This window comes from Myotis davidii, unplaced genomic scaffold (genome assembly GCF_000327345.1).
Source record: "Myotis davidii unplaced genomic scaffold, ASM32734v1 scaffold185, whole genome shotgun sequence".
In the NCBI taxonomy this organism is placed as follows: Eukaryota; Metazoa; Chordata; class Mammalia; order Chiroptera; family Vespertilionidae; genus Myotis; species Myotis davidii.
This window is the reverse complement of record NW_006297811.1, coordinates 2028386-2048840: the sequence shown is the minus strand read 5'-3', so window position 1 is coordinate 2048840 and position 20455 is coordinate 2028386. Positions and strand designations below refer to the sequence as shown.

Genomic DNA, 20455 nt, shown 5'->3' with positions numbered 1-20455 from the left:
TCCTGCTGAGTCGTTTTCCACTGAATGAACATATGACAGTTCATTTATTCATTCTCCGGTTGCTGGACATTTTGTGTGTTTTAGAGCAGGGTAGGGAACCTTTTTTTTTCTGCCAAGGGCCATTGGGATATTTAAAACATCATTTGTGGGCCATACAAAATTATCAACTTAAAATTAGCCTGTTCTATTTGGTCAAACATTTAATTAACTAGCCCCTCATGCCTTGGCAGGGCCAGACCAAACGACCTAGGCCTTGTACGGCCTGCAGGACCTCGTTTCCCACTTCTGTTCTAGGGTTTGCTTATTATGGACAAAGCTGCCACACATTGTGTGTAAGTCTTTTTGTGGACATACATTTTCCTTTCTCATAGGTAAGTACCTAAGAGTGGAATTGCTGGGTCATAGGGCAGATGTGGCCTTTACTGTATGAGAAATTGCCAAACAGCCTCCAAAGTGGTTGTACTATTTTACACTCTCACCAGAAAAAAAAAAAAAAGAGAATTCCAGTTGCTTCACATTCTCATCCTCATTTAGTGTTGTAAGACTTTTTGATTGTAGTCATTATAGTGATATAAAGTGGTATCTCATTGTCATTTTAATTTGCAATTCCTTGACTAAGAATGTTGAGTACCTTTTATTTGTTCTTTGGTTATTCACATATGTTCCTTAGTAAGGCATCTTATAATGTTCTGGCATTAAAAAATCCGGTTCTTTGCCTTATTGTTGAATTTGAAAAGTTCTTTATATACCGTATTTGCCGGCGTATAAGACGATTTTTTGGCCCTGAAAAATATGCCTCCAAGTGGGGGGTCGTCTTATACGCTAGGTACACTTCAGATAGACTGCCCATAGTGCTTGCCCCGTGCCATAGTGGCCTCCCGATGCCCGCCCTCTTCATTCCACATACCGTTCAGGCATCAACAGCGCTGCTGGGTGTATGCTCGGCTGTTATGTGATTTTGCTGTTATGCGATTTTACCACACTCGCAAAATCGCACACAGCCGACCATACACCCAGTATGATAGCGCAAAATCGCGAATCGCGATACCATACTGCGTGTATGGTTGGCTGTGTGCGATTTTGCGAGTGTGGTAAATTCGGGTTACCGTATATTTCTTTACATATGCATTGAAGATTCGCGATTTTGCGCTATCATGGTGCCTGTTAGAATGTTGAAGAGCTCGCACTATTTGTTATCTTACTTCTATCATTGACAGTCCCTCTAGGTTGTGGGCTGCTTGCCTGTGTTCCTGAGAAGCATCTACGGTACCAGTCTATAGAGTGTGTTTTCTTTAGTGAATTACCGGTATGTTTACCGGTAATAAACTTGCACTGTTTTATGTATATGTTTGATTACATACAGCCTTGTGACAGTTTTCCTGCATGTCATAAGCATTTGAATATAAATTAAAATGTTAAAATCAAATCTGATATTGTTTTACCTTTTATTTGGTGTGTGGAAGGTGTGCGGAAGAGGGGGTAGTCTTATACGGCGAGTATATAACAAACTCTGTATTTTGAGTGGAAATGTTAGGGGGTCGTCTTATACGCCCAGTCATCTTATACGCCGGCAAATACGGTAGTCTGGAAAAATGCTTTTTTTCATTTATGCCTTGTGAGTATCTAAATATTTTCTCTCCGTGTGTAACTTACCTTTTCATTTTCTTAGTAGTGTTTTTTGATGAACAGAAATTTTTAATTATAATGAAATCCAGTTTATTGCCTTTTTTCTTAATGATTAGTGTTTTTGAATCGGAAGAAACCTTTGTCTACCTTAGGCTTGTAAAGATTTATTTTCCTATGTTTATATTTTAGGAGTTAACATAGATTAAGCTTTTACATTTAGGTCTGTGAATATGGTAAATTCATTTTTGTGTTTGGAGTGAGGCATGGTCAAGTTCTTTTTTTTTTTTTCTGTAAGGATATCCAGTTGTTTCATCACCATTAGTTAAAAAGACTGTCATTTCTCCCATTGAATTAACTCAGTGTCTTTTCAGAAATCAGTTGACTATACTGTTTTCATGGTATGTCCTTTTTTATACTTTTACTCTCAATCCATCTTTATATATAAAATTTTTATAGCATACTGGGTGAAGTTTTTTAAAATTCATTCTGACAATTTATACAATTAATTAGAATTTTTATTCTACATATTTTATAGTTAATATACATGATATGATTGAATTTTATTCTTGTTCCTAATCTTAAAACAAATGCTTGTAGTATTTAATCTTTAGGTATGATGAAGTTGATTTTTGGCTAACCTGTTTGCTAGATTGCATAGTTCTTCTTCTAGTTTAAGGGTGTGTGTGTGTTTTAATTTATTGATTTTTTTGAGAGACATCAATTTGTTGTTCCATTTATTTATGCATTCAGTAATTGACTCTTATATGCTCCCTGACCAGGGATTGAACCCACAACCTTGGTGTATCAGGACGATCCTCTAACCAACTGAGCTACCCAGCCAGGGCCTAGTTTAAGGTTTTTAATCATGAATAGATATTATATTATCTGTAATTATTTCTGCGTGTATTGTGATGATCATATTTTTTGCTTTGATCTTTACATCTGTGAATTGCATTAGAAAAATCTATTTATGTCTAGCCATCTTAGCATTCCTGGGATAAACCTAAGCCATTCATTTATTCAATCCACAGATATTTACTGAATTCCTATTCTACTGCCAAAACCTCAGATTCTAAGTATGGGTATACAGCTGTGAACAGTAATAAGAACAAAGACAAAAATATTGAATTTATAGTCTAATGGTGGCAGTGGGTGAGAATTAGGCAGAAAAACACACACAAAATAAACAAAATACACATTATATTGAATACAGATAAGCACCTGGAAAAAAAATACAACAGAAAAAGAATAGTAAAACAAATGACAAATTGTTATTCCAAAAGCAAAAACAAGATTTGAGTACTAAATTGAAAGTATGGTTTGGAACTATGGGATACCTGGTAGAAGACTGTTTTCCTCTGAGTATGAAGGGGTGCTTAGTTCATAGAGGTGTGGGTGGGCTGGCTGGACACATAATAAAGGGTCATACAATGAGTGGTGTGCTGGTGAGTGTTTAGCAGCCTGCACTCCAGGAAAACAAAGCAAGCAACCAAACAAAAACCCCCCAATTTGCAGCATTTACTGATTTCTGTGGTATAAATACTTTCACTATGGATGATGCCAAAGCTGTCAAAGTGAGGTCAACTGGTTTGCAAAATGCCTGCAACTGTCACACGTGGCTCTAGTGTATCACTGGGTCTTATACACCATTGAAGAGACATTAGCTGGTACTCAGGGCAAGATATGAACTTACGGGATAGTTTCAAGCAAAATGTGACGCCTGAAAGAAGATAAATGGATAGTGAAGAAAGCCTCAAGTTATAAAAAGTGCTAACAATTAGAGTTTCAAAACTTTGTTTTGGATTGATAGCAAACTTGAGATAAGTTGCTGTCACACCTGAATATGTTACTGTGGATTTCCTGCACGTAAGCACATTTTCCTACATAACCACCAGGCAACCCTCAAAATTGGGAAATAGGTTACTGTCTTCTTATACTCAAACCTCATTCAAGCTTTGCCCGTTGTCTGCATAATATCTGTGATTGTGCAGGGATCCAGTTCATTCATTGCCAGGTTTACCTTGGAAGGAACAGTTCCTCAGTTTTCCTTAACTTTCATGATCTTGAAAGATTTTTGAAGATTACAGCCCAATTATTCTGTAGAATATCCTGTCATTTGGGTTTGTCTCATGTTTCCTCAAAATTAGGTCCAAGTTATACATCTTTGGCAGTAATATCATAGAAACGATTCTGTGTTCTCATTACAACCTATCAGATGGCATGTGATTTTGATTGGTCCAATTAAATTTCACATTAACCTTGAGTACTTAAAGTGGTGTCTGCCAGGCTTCTCCACCATAAAGTTACTCCTTTTCTCTTCAAAATCAGTGTTACTGAAGAGATCCTTTGATACTATGTAAATGCCCTGGTCCTCATCAGATTTTTTTTTATTATTATTCACTTATTTACATCAATATGGACCCATAGTTTTTTAGAGTGGGTTACTTTTTAAATCAAATTACACGATGTTGCAAGTGGTGGTTCCTTCAAAATTATTTGTGTCTTTGTTTATGTTGTGTGTGTTTTTATGTATATATTGATTTCAGAGTGAGGAAGGGAGAAGGAGAGACAGAAACATCAATGACGAGAGAGATTCATTGCTCAGCTGCCTCCTGCTCACCCCCCACTGGGGATCAAGTCCATAATCTGGATATGTGCCCTGACCTGGAATTGAACCGTGACCTTCTGGTTCATGGGTGGACTTGACTCTCAACCACTGAGCACACTGACCTGATTCTTTGTCTATTTTGACATGTCCCTATCATTTATTTATTTCTTCTTTGTTGCACAGCAAGATGTTCCAGGCTCATCTCATGTTTTTCCTATTCCAGCCTTGCATGTAGTTATTTTTCCAAGGAACCCTGGTTTGTTTTGCTTTTGTTCATTGGTTTTTTTAGGTGGAAAATGGTCTTTAGAAAACAAGATCTGGACACAGAGTGTGCTCATTACTATTGGGTGTCACTTCCCTGAAACCCACTAGTGAACAGAATTGAGAGTGTGTATGTGCGCGCGACATACTAGTATATGTGATGTTTGTGTATGTGTGTATGTATGTGTATCTATACCATACATGCACATACATACATAGACATCTACATATATTACTGTATCTGTTTATACACATTGAACACCATGACTTCACACTGATATTTCCAATTCTAGTCTATCACCATAGGATCCATTCTGGTTTTCTCCCTTTCTTCTTTGTAACTCTGTCCTCCCATAGTGACAATCCTGGCTTTCATTTTCCTCATGATATACCTGTATATTGAGAAAAAAAATATATATATATATAGAGAGAGAGAGGAGGGGGCAGGGGGAACGGAGAGGGATAGAGAGTTAGAAACATCGATGAGAGAGAAACATCGATCAGCTGCTTCCTGCACACCCCCTACCAGGGATGTGCCCGCAACCAAGGTACATGCCCTTGACCAGAATTGAACCTGGGACCCCTCAGTTATATATATATAATATTTTGCTGTCACCCTTTGCTGCTTCCTCCCCCCCACCCCCCACCCAGTGTTGACACTCTCCTCACCTGCTTGGGCTGCTTGGATTGAATGTTTATGTCCCATCAAAATTCATATGTTGAAACCCTAACTCCCAGTGTGATGGTATTAGGAGTGGGGCCTTTGGTAGATACTTAAGTTTAGATGAAGTCATGAGGGTGGAGCCACCGTGATAAGAGTCAGGGTTTTATAAGAAGGGGCACCAAAGCTTCCCCTTTCTGCCATCTGCAGGCCAGGAAGAGGGCCCTCAATAAGGAGCACATTTGCTGGCACCTTGGTCTTGGACTTCCCAGCCTCCAGAACTATGAGAAATAAATGCCTGCTGTTTAGGCCACCCAATATGTGGTATTTTGTTATAGTTGCTTGAGCTGACTAAGATAGGCTCTGAGACCCCATGCTGAGCTGCCCTCCAACCCCCAGATTTCTGCTTCACCCCTCTTTGGATCTGACATCCCTGCTGCGTAGCCTCCTTAGCTCTCAGGCTGTATGGTGCATGCCCCCCTCACCCTGCTGGATTTCTCAGACACACTCCAGGCCACGGTGGTTCTCCCACCCTTGCATAGATGCCTTTCTTACTTGGCCTTGTGTAATTGGCTGAATTTTTCAGTGGAGATAAGGGGAAGAGTGGTAAGCCAGAGACCAGAGACGGGGTGGGAGTGGGGGCTTAGGAACCCAGTAGTAGCCTCTGGAGCACTTCTAAGTGCCAACTGGGAATTTGAAAATCAATGAAGTAGCAAAGTGGACACACTGTGTATCTTTAGAGTAGTGGTTGTCAAACTATGGCCCATGAGCCAAATCTAACCTGTGGCCTGTTTTGGTACAGCCTGTGAGCAGAGAATGTGTTTTACATTTTTTAAAGGGTTGTTAAAAAAGAAAAACACAAAATAGAATATGCAACAGAGACCATATATGGCCTGTAAAACCTAAAATATTTACAATCTGGCTTTTATATAAAAAGTTTTCTGACCTCTGCTTTAGAGGATTTTTAAAATATATTTTTATTCGGCCCCAGTGAGGTTGAAACCGCCCCGGTAAGGTCGGGACGGCCCTGGTGAGGTCAAGACGGCCCTGGTGAAGACAAAACGTCCCCGGTGAGGTTGGGACAGTTGCCCACCTGCCAATCATATATATATATATTATTGATTTCAGAGAGGAAGAGGGAGAGATAGAAACATCAATGATGAGAGAGAACCATTGATTGACTGCCCTCTGCATGTCCCCTACTAGGGATCAGGGCGAAACCCAGGCATGTGTCTTGGCTAGGAACCAAATCATGACCTCCTGGTTCATGGGTTGATGATCAACCACTAAGCCACACCGGCCGTGTGGGGATTATTATTTCTTAAACATAATTTCTTAAAATTAGACTTTTGACCCAGGAAAATATTTGGGTGTTTTGATATTCTATGTTGCCAATTAAGTGTAGATCCATATACTTTGAGAAGGAGCTAGCTGCTAGCCAGAAGGTAGTCTTAAGATTTTCTAAGGCAATTAAGAGGCCTAACCAAGATTCACACCTGAACGCAGGGTTTGACTTCTGTACTTAGATGACACTCTGTAGATGACGTGTGTTCTGAAATTAGGTGACACAAAGTGGATGGCCTGCATCTGCTGTCTGCTTTTAAGAGGAAGTCCTCTGTTATACTGCTAAGCATATTTCAGCTTCATATGAGAATCATTTCTCTGTGTGTTTAATCCCCCTTTATATTTTGGTGGGTGGGCACTGTGTGTTATTCTTTATTGCCTACACTGAGTGATTTGTGTTTGTAGTGAACTGGATTAATACGGCCTTTTATGCCTGGTATTCATACTCACTAGATTTTCGTAATTTTTTTTTTATTCTTAATGTTGACAAGAAAAAATTTTTCTCCTGTACCTTTTATTTAATGTAATCCTAATCTCCTTATCAAAATCCTGTATATCCAACAACAGTGCTTGAATTTACTGCAAGTTAAACATTGTAACGCTGGTCTCAGGAGCACGAGTATTTCACTCACTCATTCATTCATTATTCAGCTATCATTAAGTTAGTGCTCGGTTGATGAAAGTCACTACACCCCTCCATGTGCTTCCATAGTAACCTGTATTTGTCAGGAATAAGTACAGTGTAGTTTCCACTGATCCCTTGAGCATTCCTGTTTACTTACCTTTCCCCTATTTGGGGAAGTGGGGGAGGGGGGGAGTGGCAGAGAAAATATATTGTTAGTTGTTATATTTCCAAGCACCTGGCACATTATATATAGAACTCACAAAAGATGGTTTGAATGAATGAGTGAATGAATGAATATACAAACCATGCTATGGTCAAGGGATGCAAAGATGAATAAGCCACTGTCTTATGCTGCCTTTGTTGAATTCTCTTCCCAAAGATATTTCCAAGGACAAGTGCATGACATTTGACAGGCCAGTGTGAGACTGTACTTGTTTGAAGAAACTGAAGTTGGGGAGACTTGTAGGAGGAAATTGGGGGCATGAGGAAATGGAATGGCAGGCTGTGCAGAGCAACCCCAGGAAGGTCCAGGCTGGAGCATGTGGAGGAAGCTTTAGGAGAGAAGAGAGAGCTGGGAGTGGACTCACGATTATTATCATTGGAAAAAGTGCACATTTTAAAGTGTATCATTAGCATAAAAAAGAAGCAATCATAAAATATATATCCCAGAACTTTCATGTTACAGTAATAGTGTAAAGTGCTCTCTGACCTGGTCTAAACCTAGTATAGACTTTTTTTTTTTTTTTTTTAATGATTGGCTCACTGTTATTTTTCTGGGATAGTTAACTTTAGGGCCTTTACTGAAGAGGAACAGAGAGATGGTTGGCCGTTTTTGTTTCTTTTATCATGCGGTTTTCAGCAATGAGAAATAATTGCTGTGTGTTTTATTTTTAATTGCCAGAGAGCCCAGAGAAGGAGGTATGCCCATGGATATTTCCATAACTCCATCCTCGCTCCAGGTGAAAACCCCTGGAGGCTGCACAGAGATCTGCCTTCCAGCAGAGGTCAGGCTTGTGCCTTCCTCTGGCCATGGGCTGCAGTATGTGGCTGGAGATGGACTACACCTGCGGCTGCAGGCGCGGACGGAATTCAGCACAAGTAAGCAATGCCAGCACTCCTGTTTCTGCAGTAACTTTTTCACTACAAATCAAAGGTGATTTTTCTCTTAAGAAGGTGAATTTTCCCAGGTGGAAATAGCTGCTCATCAGTGGCATGGAAGGAGCTGGGAGTGAAAAAGATCTAGAGCAGTGGTTCTCAACCTTCCTAATGCCGCGGCCCTTTAATATAGTTCCTCATGTTGTGGTGACCCCCAAGCATAAAATTATTTTCGTTGCTACTTCATAACTGTAATTTTGCTACTGTTATGAATCGTAATGTAAATATCTGATATGCAGGATGTATTTTCATTGTTACAAATTGAACATAATGAAAGCATAGTGATTAATCACAAAGACAATATGTAATTATATATGTGTTTTCCGATGGTCTTAGGTGACTCCTGTGAAAGGGTTGTTCGACCCCCAAAGGGGTTGCGACCCACAGGTTGAGAACCGCTGATCTAGGGTCTTAGCCAGCTCTGCCATTTATCAGCTATGTGCAGTTAAACGTGTCACATAATCTTTCTGAGGTTTTGTTTCTTTTGGATTTTTTTTAGTGGTTTTTGTTTCTTCCTAATACACTTACTTTTTCGAGCAATTTTAGGTCCACAACAAAATTGAGCAGAAGTTTGCAAAGATTTTCCATATACCTCTGCTTTGTCTCTTTAATTGTAAAATTACCTGGCTCACAGAGCTAATATGAAGGTGAAGTAAGATGGTTTGTGCAAGATGTAGTTTATTTTAAAGCGTTACATAGAAATTCATTAATTCAGTAACCATTATTTTATATTTTGAGCTAGGAATTGCTCTAGATTATAGTGATACAGATGTGAACAAACTAGGAGGGTCTCTGGCTTCAGGGAGCTTACATTGTAGTGCATGGGAATAGATCAGCCGTGGGCCAACTCCGGCCCGCGGGCCGAATCCGGCCTGTTTGAAATGAATAAAACTATTGAAAAAAAAGACCGTACCCTTTTATATAATGATGTTTACTTTGAATTTATATTAGTTCACACAAACACTCCATCCATGCTTTTGTTCCAGCCCTCCGGTCCATCGAGTCAAAAAGTTTGCCCACCCGGGATAGATAATGATCAAATTAATTACTTGGATACAGAGAAAATAGCCATGGGCAAAGTAAAGCCAAATGATGGGATAGGGCAGGGGTGGGCAAACTTTTTGACTCAAGGGCCACAATGGGTTCCTAAACTGGACCAGAGGGCCGGGACAAAAGCATGGATGGAGTGTTTGTATGAACTAATATAAATTCAAAGTAAACATCATTACATAAAAGGGTACGGTCTTTTTTTTTTTTTTTTTTTTTAGGTTTATTCATTTCAAACGGGCCGGATCCGCCCGTGGGCCGTAGTTTGCCCACGGCTGGGATAGGGAGTGACTGGGGTTGGGTGGAGAGTGATGGAGAAGGCCACTTGGAAGAGGCGATATATTTGATCAGAGAACTTAATGGATGGAAATGATTCCATCCATGTAGAGACATTTCCAAATAGAATAGTACATACAAAGATTCTGAAATTGAGTATGATACATGATTTAATTTTGAATGTTGCTATGCCTATCTTATTTCCAATATTTGTTACTGATACATTGATTCGGTAAGATAGTAAAAGTGTTTCTCAGAATAATTTATTGAATAAAATTATTGGTTTATTACATTTCTTACCATGTAGTAATATACTTTTTAAAAAATCTATTTTATTGAGTTTTTACAGAGAGGAAGGGAGAAGGATAGAGAGTTAGAAACATCCATGAGAGAGAAACATCAATCAGCTGCCTCCTGCACATCCCTACTGGGGACGTGCCCACAACCAAGGTACATGCCCGTGACCGGAATTGAACCTGGGACCCTTCAGTCCGCAGGCCGACGCTCTATCCACTGAGCCAAACCAGGCAGGGCAGTAATATACTTTTGAGGATTAAAATGATGTGAAAATGGAGAACTTTATAGAAGTAAGGTGCAGAGGTCTGATAGATGCTCATTATCAGAGAAGGATTTTATTTCTCCTAGCTATACCCTTAGACTTCACTGCTGCCTCATTTTTACTAAGCCTTTCATCTGAACTGCATGGAGCCAGTGGTGGGGTCCGGCAGATTGTTTTGAAGAGCCATTTAAAAGATGGGAGCCTTTTTCAGTTCCCCTGAGTCTTTTTGCTGGCTTTTGAAAGGGAAGAGAAGATAGAGAGCAAGTTTCGCTTCTTATTTGCTGGAGAGTAATTTTGCTCGTGTCCTGGGTTGATGAATAACTAGTCTGAGTTGGGTAGAGTTGGTTTTAGGGATAAGAGATAGGGAAAAGAAATGCCATGGAGCTTAAATGGTGTAAGATAAACACTAAGAATGACTGTTGGACTATTCATGGAAAGAAGAGTGGGTGACTAGACGGGAAGCACACTCATACTCCCCAGTGTGCCTAATGTAGGCGGAGGAAGTGGTGTGTCGGGGAAGAAGCGTGGGAGGCTGGCCCTTGTCCGGTCATCACCTTCTCTGTAGCAGTGACGGACAATCACAGCAGCCACAGCCTGGAACTTGGGGAACGGCATAGTGGGGTGCTTTCAGATCTACTGTTAGTTTTCTACTGAACATAATTTTAAGGCCCATTCTTAGGGGGTATGGAGACCTTTCAGAATCAAAAATTGGTTTATCACGTACCCATATATATGCAAATAGCAAAACTTGAACTATTTAAAAAAATTTAGGTCAGCAAGCATTATTGTTTAGTTTTGACTGGAGGACAAAATAAATTGACAGCTATGTGTTGTTTTGCATATTTTTTGCATTCATTGGTCTCCTGTTTCTTTCTAGTTCTGAAACATACTTTACTCAAATATCTGAAAAAGGGAAGCTTTCAAAAGCTTGTTCTGTAGTGCATGAAAAGGTATGCGAAATAGTCCTCAGAACTTAATTGCTTTAGAGCTTTGCTCATAATAGGTACTGAATAAATAAATACTAGGTAGATGCATACTGATGTAAGCTTGAATCAGTCAGAATATATTGTAGAAAGAGAGTTTTGAAATTTTTAGCATTCAGTTGTGATGCGGGGTTTTTAAAAAGTTAACTTTTCTATTGTAAGAACTTTCTTCTAGGGATTATAGTAAACGTATTGTCACACTGTTTTGAATGTAACTTAGGTCAGATCATAACCTTGATGTGGAACACAAATTTGATATAGCACAAGCATGAGGTTTATCCCCAGGTGGTAGTGCCTCTTCCAGGATGCCCTGTATCTGAAAGTTCTGACTTGAACCTGAGCTAGAGGATTATGCTGGGTGACCAGCAGAGGGGAGTATTTCACTGAAAATTTGTTTACTGGTTCTGAAAAGAATATTTTTGGATGTCTTACCTAGGTCTACTTAATCTTACCATACATACAAAATAACATAAACCAAATTTAAATTGCCTGATTCTAATGGACAGGACCTCATTTCTTTATATTTTTAAATATAACACATATTTTTGTGGGGTTTTTTTCGGAGGCGGGGGGAAGAGAATGAAAAAAAATTTTCTTCATGAATAAATAAAGGAAACAGAGAATATACTGCTTTATGCTGCATTTCACATAATGTGGGAAATATATGTTTTTCCACAACTTTAATCAGAAATTGAGTTTTGCTCTTAAGAGATTGAATTTTTCTTAGGAGCCATTCCATACTCGGGAACCTGTCCAATAGACCAGTTTCAAGATTCATTTTGTTAGTACATACTGGTAATATGCCAGAGTGGACATAAATCTTATTTAAATCAAATTAAACTTAAATTTAAAAGCTTTATTCACCAGCAGTCACAATGATGAAAAACTATACCTCAGACGTAGCAGAAGAAAGCCGAGAATGGTGAAGCTCTGTGTAGTTAGCCTGATAGGAAAGAAATAGCCCCTTTTTCTTCATCTTTAATGTTGGTGTTTATGGAATGAGAGAAATAACAGTGTGTGACATGAACAATCTGGGCAATACCTGGCTCCGGAACAAGCAAAATCTGTTGTTTTTGAAAACACTTCACAATATTTACTTCTGGTTGAGTCATCAGATAATACTAATTAAATGTGTACTTCTGGGTACATCATAAACAGTATTTATTGATGGTAATTTATTGTGGCTGTTACACTCTTATAAATATGTTAACATATTTGTCCCAAACCTCTGAGATTTCTGTGTCATTGATTTCCTTTAGAGCTGACTTCAATGTTTAATCAAAGCTCAGAAGCCCGAGACTGCTGCACATTTTATTGCCAGTCCTGCGGTGAAGTCATAATAAGGGACAGGTAAGGAATGCATCTTACATTGATTAATTCTGTGCCTGGCGATGCTTTTCTCTTTCCTATCAGAGTTTTTGAAGTAATCGCCAAGGGAACAGTGTATGGCCTTAAAACGAGAGCCAGCTTAATGCCTCTTTGAACAACATCGGCCATAAAACTCTCCAGCAATCACAGAGCAGTTAAGTCTTCTCAGGCCGACCAGGGGGAACAATAGGATGCTGGCTTTGAGGGGGGAAGGGAGGGTTGGTTATCTTGGTGGAAGAGTGTTGATCACTGAAGCATCTCTCTTACAAAAAGAGGCTTGGGACCTATTGCATGTTTTATCCATCATGTTGGTGAATGGGATTTTCCACATTAAGTGACATTTCTAAAAAGGAAGGTTTTGCAGCACAACTTTTTATTTGAACTATTTCTATTAGTGCCTGTCTGAAATCCAGTTCCTATTTCCCTGCTTGTTAAAACAGCATATAGAGAACACAAATTAACCTTTCTTGATGATCAGGCTAACCTTATAACCCGTTCTTGCGGTGTGCTGTGATTGCCCCACTGAGATGGAAAGGGCTCTTTGCAGTGCCTTTGTATTCCCAAGTTGTCTCGTTGAATCATTTTCCCATCTGCTCCCTTCCTCCTGTCAGCCTCCTTGTTTCCTGGGCACAAACCCTTCCCCCTGAATTTTCAGCTTCTGATCACTCAGACACGGGAAAGACAAATGAAAACCTTACACTGGTTAACAATGTTTTTAAAAAGAATTTAGAGTTCTTTGTTTGGTGCATTTCCTCCAAGACAAGTGCCTGAGACTTGCATGCACATGGGTCCTTCTCCACATCTGAAACCTGCTCCTCTTCCAGGGCTCCTTGTCTGAGGGCATGCAGACCTCTTCTGCCTCTTCAAGGTAGATTCCTGGTGGTGTCTCTGGGTTCCTCCTTGCCCCCCATAAATAGTCACTCACCAATTACTTTTGCTACTTCCTTCCCCGCATTTCTTGCAAGTCCACATTCCTCAACCCAGTGCTACTACCTCCCTCCAGGCTACTGTCTTCTCACCTAATAGCACTTGTTGCCAGCTCCCTATCTGCTTAGCCTTCCTCCAGGTTCACCCTCTTCTGAACATTTCTATACTATTGAGTGATTGTTCCCAAATGCAGCTGGCTCCCTGTTCAAGCCCTTCCACGTCTTTCAAGATAAAGTCCGTAAGACATTAGCATGCCATGCCAGGTCCTTTATGAGTTTGTTTCTATTTACCTTTCCACCCTCAACTTCCTTTCTTTGTCCCCCAAACAGCACACCGTTATGTACACACATTCTGTGCACAGCTCTAGTGATCAGCCTGCATCCCCCGACTCTCCATGCTTTTCTCCACCCTAGCTGGCTTAGTGAGAGCTACTGTCTCCCATGGAATGTACCCTGGTACCCTATTTCCCTCAGGTTTGCTCCTAAATTCAGCTCCTAAATTAAATGTCATCTACTGCTGGGAGCTTTCCCTGCTCACCACCCATAGTCTAATCTCCCTCTAAGATTTATTTGCCTGTCTTCCTGATTAAACTGTAGGCTCTGGGGTGAGGATAGTCTTATTGACCCCTATATCCCTAATCCCTACTCATATTTAGAGTGCAGTGTATTCTAGTGGCTAGTAGTACAGACCAAGAAACCAGCCAGTCTGGGCTCACATCACCACTTCCTGGATGTGACCCTGGGCTAGTTACTTAACCACTCCATGCCTCAATATCCTTACTACAAACACATAGATAACAATAGGAGCTACCTCGTAGGGTTGTCTGGAGGATCCAATGAATTTAAGTGTTTATAACCAAGTTTGGGACATGTTAAGCATTCAGTATGTGGTAGCTGCTGCTGCTGTAATTATTCTTACCATCATCATCACCAAGATCTCCAGCATCGGGCGTCATGCCTGGTGAATAATGCACCTTCAGTAAATTCTTGCTGGGTTGAATTAAATAAACGTTAGGGTGTTTATTTTGGCCTTCTGCCATCCTCTCTTGCTTGCTTTATGATTCCTGGCAGTGCCCCAGGTAGATGAGATAGCAGAAAGTTACTTTGGTGGAAATGGGGGGTTGTGAAGGGAGCATCCTCTGAATGATTATCTTGGTGAGAAATGAGGCGATTCTCAATCTGTAGAGGAGAGAATGTTCTTGATTGAATTAGCAGAGGCTGAAGTTGCTGCAGAGTGTGCGCTCTGTGATAGGCTCACCTTAGCCTGAGAGGGTCAGAGGATCCCAGTTTACACTGTAGTTTAACCAAGAAAGCTTTCCTTGTCTCCGTCTACTTCAGGCTTTGGTTTAATTCTCATGTGAAGTTTGCTAAACATGCATGCCTGCACAGCAATGAGCTGACCTAGTAGTTACAGCAGGAACAAGTGAAACTTGGTGTAACCGTATTTCCTGGTGCTGCTTACAGTGGAGGTTATGCTCATTCATTACTGGCTGATATTTCATTGGAAAAGGGTGATGGATATGAGAAACCTTTATCTGTAGTCCCCGTTTTCCTATTCAGGAACTGCACCTTCTGTTTTGTGTCGATCCTTTATTACAGTCATGGGATTGGGAACTAGAAGGGTTTAGTAGAGGCTAACACTGAAAGACTGTATTTACTCTCCCTAACCCTGACCACTAGGAGGCCCTGTAGTGTGGAAGTGAGAGTGGGAGAGTGGGACCAGGGTTTGAACTCCAGCTTCACCACTTAGTAGCTGGGGAACCTGTCCATATCACCTCAGCTTCTTTTTTTAACTAACATTGTAAGTTTCAAGTGTACCGTTCTATAATACATGACCTGTACATTGATTTGCACGCTCACCACTCATAGTCTAGTCTTCCTCTGTCACCATATATTTGACCCCTTTTACCTTCTTTATCCTCTAGTCCCCTTCATAACACTGTCTGTGTCTATGAGTTTGTTCATTTGTTGTTTTCTGTTTCTTGTTCTTTTCTGGTTCTTGTCCTTTTCTGTCCGACTCTTTAACATGATACTCTCAAGATCTACCCTGTCGTTGCAAATGGCAGTATTTTATCCTTTCTTATGTCTGAGTAGGGTTGCGTTGTACGAGTGTACCACATCTCCTTTATGAAACCATCTATCGAAGCACACTTAGGTTGCTTCCATGTCTTGCTATCACGACTAATGCTGTAATGAACATAGGGGTACATATATCTTTATGAATATATGTTTTTAAAATTTGGGGGTAGGTACCCTGAAGACAGCTTTTTCTTAAGTAGACAAAATGAGGCCTATTTTTCCAAATTCGTGAAGAGAGTTCAAGACTGTAACACATGGAATATTAATGCTCAACAAGCTCTTTTTTTATTGGTTCTATGGACTCCTTCCACGCCCCTTTCCATAATTGGTCTTATCAGCAAACTAGTAAATTACCTTGTTTAGTTTTTTAAACCTCTTTGGTTTACTACACTGCATTTTATAGGTGTGCCAGGGAAATGATCCACCTTTCTCCCTTTTTATTTGACTCACATTAGCTTACATTTTACTCTTAGGCAGTATGCCCTATGACTTTGTTTTATGGAAAAACGTGATTCCTCCAGTATCTGTACAAGGATTTCATGTTGACTGTATACAGTAGGCTCAGTGGTCTTCTCATTACCCCCCCCACCCCCCACGCACACCCAGTTATCTCTTTTACATAGTGATAAGGGCATCTTCTGTTCTTGTTATGTAGAAAATAAAACCAAAGGTATTTCAAAAGAGGCTTGAATGTGCTATAATCAAAATTAACTAATTGTAGACATCTTTACCAAGAAAGCACCTTGGAATATGTTGATTTATCTGCACTGGGAGCCCCTCTAATAGGAACAATGGAGCAGACCTAAGATCTGCTTACTGGATAACCTTATCATCTGGGAACAAGTCAATTTAATTCTCTGGGCCTCAGTTTCCTCATCTGTGATTAGTGAACCTCATAAAGTTGTACCTGGGCTCTGTGATTCATGTAATTTGGATACTGCAAGACTAATGCTGTTCCTTTTTTTTTTCTTGTCAAGCAAATTATAGAAGTAAGGTGCAGAGGACTGTTTAGCCTATTAAGACTCATTATGGCTTTAATACTTTTTAGTACCAGGGCACTGGAAATCTGCTAAGTGTAGTAGTAGTCTTTTTTCTTAACCTAGGAGTACATGCTCTTAGCCATTTGTTTTGGTATTTGAAAATAAATACTGCCTTGCTTCTTTACAAGAAAATGTCCAATTTGCATTTTTACTAGTTCAGCAGAGTTTTACTATAAAAATTGTCTGAACATATACAATTTTTTATTATGTTCTTGTTGAGACTCACAGGCCTTAATATAAAGCAGCAATAATAACAAAATTTACTTCTTTGTGAATAGTCTCAGAAACAGCTAAATGGCCATTGCATTTGGAATTTATGTCTTTGAGAAATAAATTCATGGCAGACTTGAATTACATCAGTTGGCCAGACTTTCAAACATATGCCGTTTGATTTTCAGCCCATTTGAGAGGTCTCCTGAGGTCTCTGGAGAGGCCCTCCCCATTCCACCTGCACCAGCAGCACTAGGTGTCAGCCCAGCAGCTCATGAGGGCATTGAAACTCTAGAAGGAAACATGCAAAATGGACTTTATTGAAACACTAGAGGCCCGATGCACAAAATTCGTGCAAGAGTAGGCCTTCCTTCCCCCAGCTGCTGGCACCAGCTTCCCTCTGGCACCTGGGACCCGGGCTTCCCTCCAGCCTCCGGCAGGCACCTGGGACCCAGGCTTCTCTCGCATCCCTGGCTCCAGAAGGTTGTCCAGAAGGACGTCCAGTCTAATTAGCATATTATGCTTTTATTATTATAGATTAAGAGATGTCACAATATCCAACCAATTGATTGGTCTACTTGACAGACCAGCTGTAATTGTAGCCTAAAAAAATTTATTCCCATGAATACCATCACTTTTTTATGAATGAGAACAAAGAAGTGAAAAAGAGTACAGGCACAAACTGGATTATTAGTAATACTGTATAAACTTTTGGAATAAAATGGTTATACTTTTATGGATCTAGGTATACTATGTACATAATGGTAATAAAATGCAAAGTTAGGTTCATAGGTTTGGAACCTACCTGTTAAATAACGCCAGCTGAATTTATCTAAATCCCAGCAGACATATTTTGAGCTTTAGACATTTGGTACATATATGTTATTCTTAAAATGCTTGATGTCTGTTTGGTTGTAATTCAATCTGTAAAAGCTCTATGGTGTTACCATTGATATTTTCACTGATTAATGGTTGATTCTAAAGTTAAAGGACATTTCATTTTCGGGTCTATATGTTTAAGTTTTAAATAATCAGTTTTGATTAAAAGTGTCTATTTTAAGTTATTTTTCCCAAAAGCTTATGCTTAAGATGCATTAAAAATAATTAGCTCTGTAAAATATGCCTTGGTATTTTAATAAGGATTGCATTGAATCTATAGACTGCTCTGGGTACTATGGACATATTAATGATGTTAATTTTATCAATCTATGAACACAGTATTTTCTTCCACTTGTTTATATCTTCCTCTCTTTTTTCAGCATCTGTAGTTTTCTGAGTACAGGTCTTTTACCTCCTTGCTTAAGTTTCTAAGTTTCTTAATTTTTTGTTACAATCGTAAATGGGATTTATTTTTAGTTTCTCTTTCTTCTCCAAAGTGGACATACAGAAGGCCAAGAGACATATGAAAAAATGCTCACCTGTCAGAACGGCTGTCATCAACAAATGATAAGTCCTGGCGAGGATGTGGAGAAAAGGGAACCCTAGTACACTACTGGTGGGAATGCTGACTGGTGCAGCCATTATGGAAAACAGTATGGAGTTCCCTCAAAAATTAAAAATGCAACCACCATTTGACCCAGTGATCCCACTTTTAGGAATATATCCTAAGAAACCCAAAATACCAATCAGAAAGAATATATGCACCCCTGTATTCATAGAAGCACAATTTACAATAGCTAAGATCTGGAAATAGTCCAAGTGCCCATTAGTAGATGAGTGGATAAAAGAGCTGTGGTACATTTACACCATGGAGTACTATATACCTGTGAAAAAGAAGGATCTCTTACCCTTTGAGACAGCATGGAGGGAGGGACCTGGAGATTATTGTGCTAAGTGAAATAAGAAACTCTGCCTGTGGACACAGACAATAGTGTAGTGAAGGCCTGGGAGAGGTGGGTGTGGAGTGGAAGGGGTCAATGGGAATAAAAAATGGGGGGGAGGGGGCGACATCTGTAATACTTTCAACAATCAAGATAATTTTAAAAAATTAGGAAATTTTAACTTATTAGAAACATCTTGCTGTACATCTTAGAATTTTAAGCTGAGAGAAAATTCAAGAGATCAGTTCACTCTTTTTCTGAGCTTCTGCACATTTTTACCTTAAAACTACTGTGAGAAAGAAAAGGTATCTATTTTGTTGTGAAAGTTCTGGGAAGTAGATCAGATTAGAGTTTCAGTTTTCAGTACAGCTGTGATTAAAATACATCTTTTGTTCTTAAAAGTTTTGTTCTTTCAAAACATAAATACCTTTCCCCCTCTGAGGAAGGCAGATTCTTGTCTCACAGAGTTGTAGGAAGCATTAGATGGAAAAGCTGTATGTAGTGCCCACCAGAGGTCTTCTAAGTTTAACTACACATTCAGACTCAACACCACCACAGGCCACATTTCCTGCCACCAGGGCCGCATCAGGAGTTCCTCTGAGCAGGCGTCTTGCAGCAGTTCAAACAAGTGACGGCTCATTTGGGGACTGTATGGGGACTGTAGACTGCCCATGTGCATGGTTCTAGATCAGTGATGGTGAACCTATGACACGCGTGTCAGAGGTGACACACGAACTCATTTTTTTGGTTGATTTTTCTTTGTTAAATGGCATTTAAAATAAGTATCAAAACTATAAGTCTTTGTTTTACTATGGTTGCAAATATCAAAAAATTTCTATATGTGACATGGCACCAGAGTTAAGTTAGGGTTTTTCAAAATGCTGACACGCCGAGCTCAAAAGGTTCGCCATCACTGAACTAGATACAAAGGTCAAGATCCATATTGTAGTTGCCCACAAAAGACTGCATTCGGGGAAGTCCAACGCATGGCATGCTCATCAGATTTTTACAGCTCATTCATATTTCCTACCAGTCCAAATGCAAGACACCAAGCAGGGATCGTTTTTTACCATAAGCAGTGTTGCCTAGCAATATAATTCATGTCTACCATCTACTTGGCTCCCAGAGGAACAGAACTAGGTGATTAAACCAAAGTTCAGATTCTCAAGAAGGCAAGGAAATGATTTGTTAACTCTTTCATCTGAGTAAGCAACAGATCCACCAGGGACCTCACATATTAAAGTTATCAAAATATGCTTGCTCATTCCTTGAACAAATATTTAAGAGCTTACACTATGTGTCAGGCACTGTGCCCGACATGAGGAATGCAGTGGTAAGATAAACAGATGTGGTGCCATCTTCATATTGTTTCCTCCACCCAGTGATGCCCTTAATTTCTTCCATTGCCTAGAGAACTCCTATTTATCCTTCAGATGTCAGCTCAGATGTTCCTTCTTCTCTGACGTCCATGTATACTCTACCCCTCTAGCACTTTGTACATATTGCCCTGAGTTCACGGATTGGTTTTGTGAATCCATAAATGAATCCTCTAAAGTAATACATCAATTTTGTGTGCATGTGGGAATGTATGTTTGAAGGGGCTATAAAGCTGTCATTGAATGTTCAAAGGAGTTTGAGCTGTCCCCTCCCCCTCCGCCCTATAAGAATTTAGAGCAACTACTTTGTTATGCGCATTTATTATATTATGATTTTATTATTTGTTTATAGGTCTGTTTCTCCTACTAGAACATAAGTCCCTTGAGAGAAGAGACTGTATGTATTAATATTTTTGTCAGCAGAATGCCTGGTTCATAGTAGACTTTTAGAAAATGTATGTTGAAAGAATCGTTTCTTAATTTGTAGCAGG

General features: G+C 39.7%; 1 protein-coding gene across 1 annotated transcript in view; it reads left to right on the top strand.

The window, feature by feature from the left end:
• The window catches only part of UBE3D (ubiquitin protein ligase E3D), a 138591-nt gene that overhangs the window by 1900 nt on the left and 116236 nt on the right, over nt 1-20455 (top strand). The window contains exons 2-3 of the mRNA XM_015570296.1: nt 8027-8223; nt 12405-12495. Of these exons, the coding sequence (XP_015425782.1) occupies nt 8027-8223; nt 12405-12495 (288 nt within the window). The remainder of the gene's footprint in view (nt 1-8026; nt 8224-12404; nt 12496-20455) is intronic.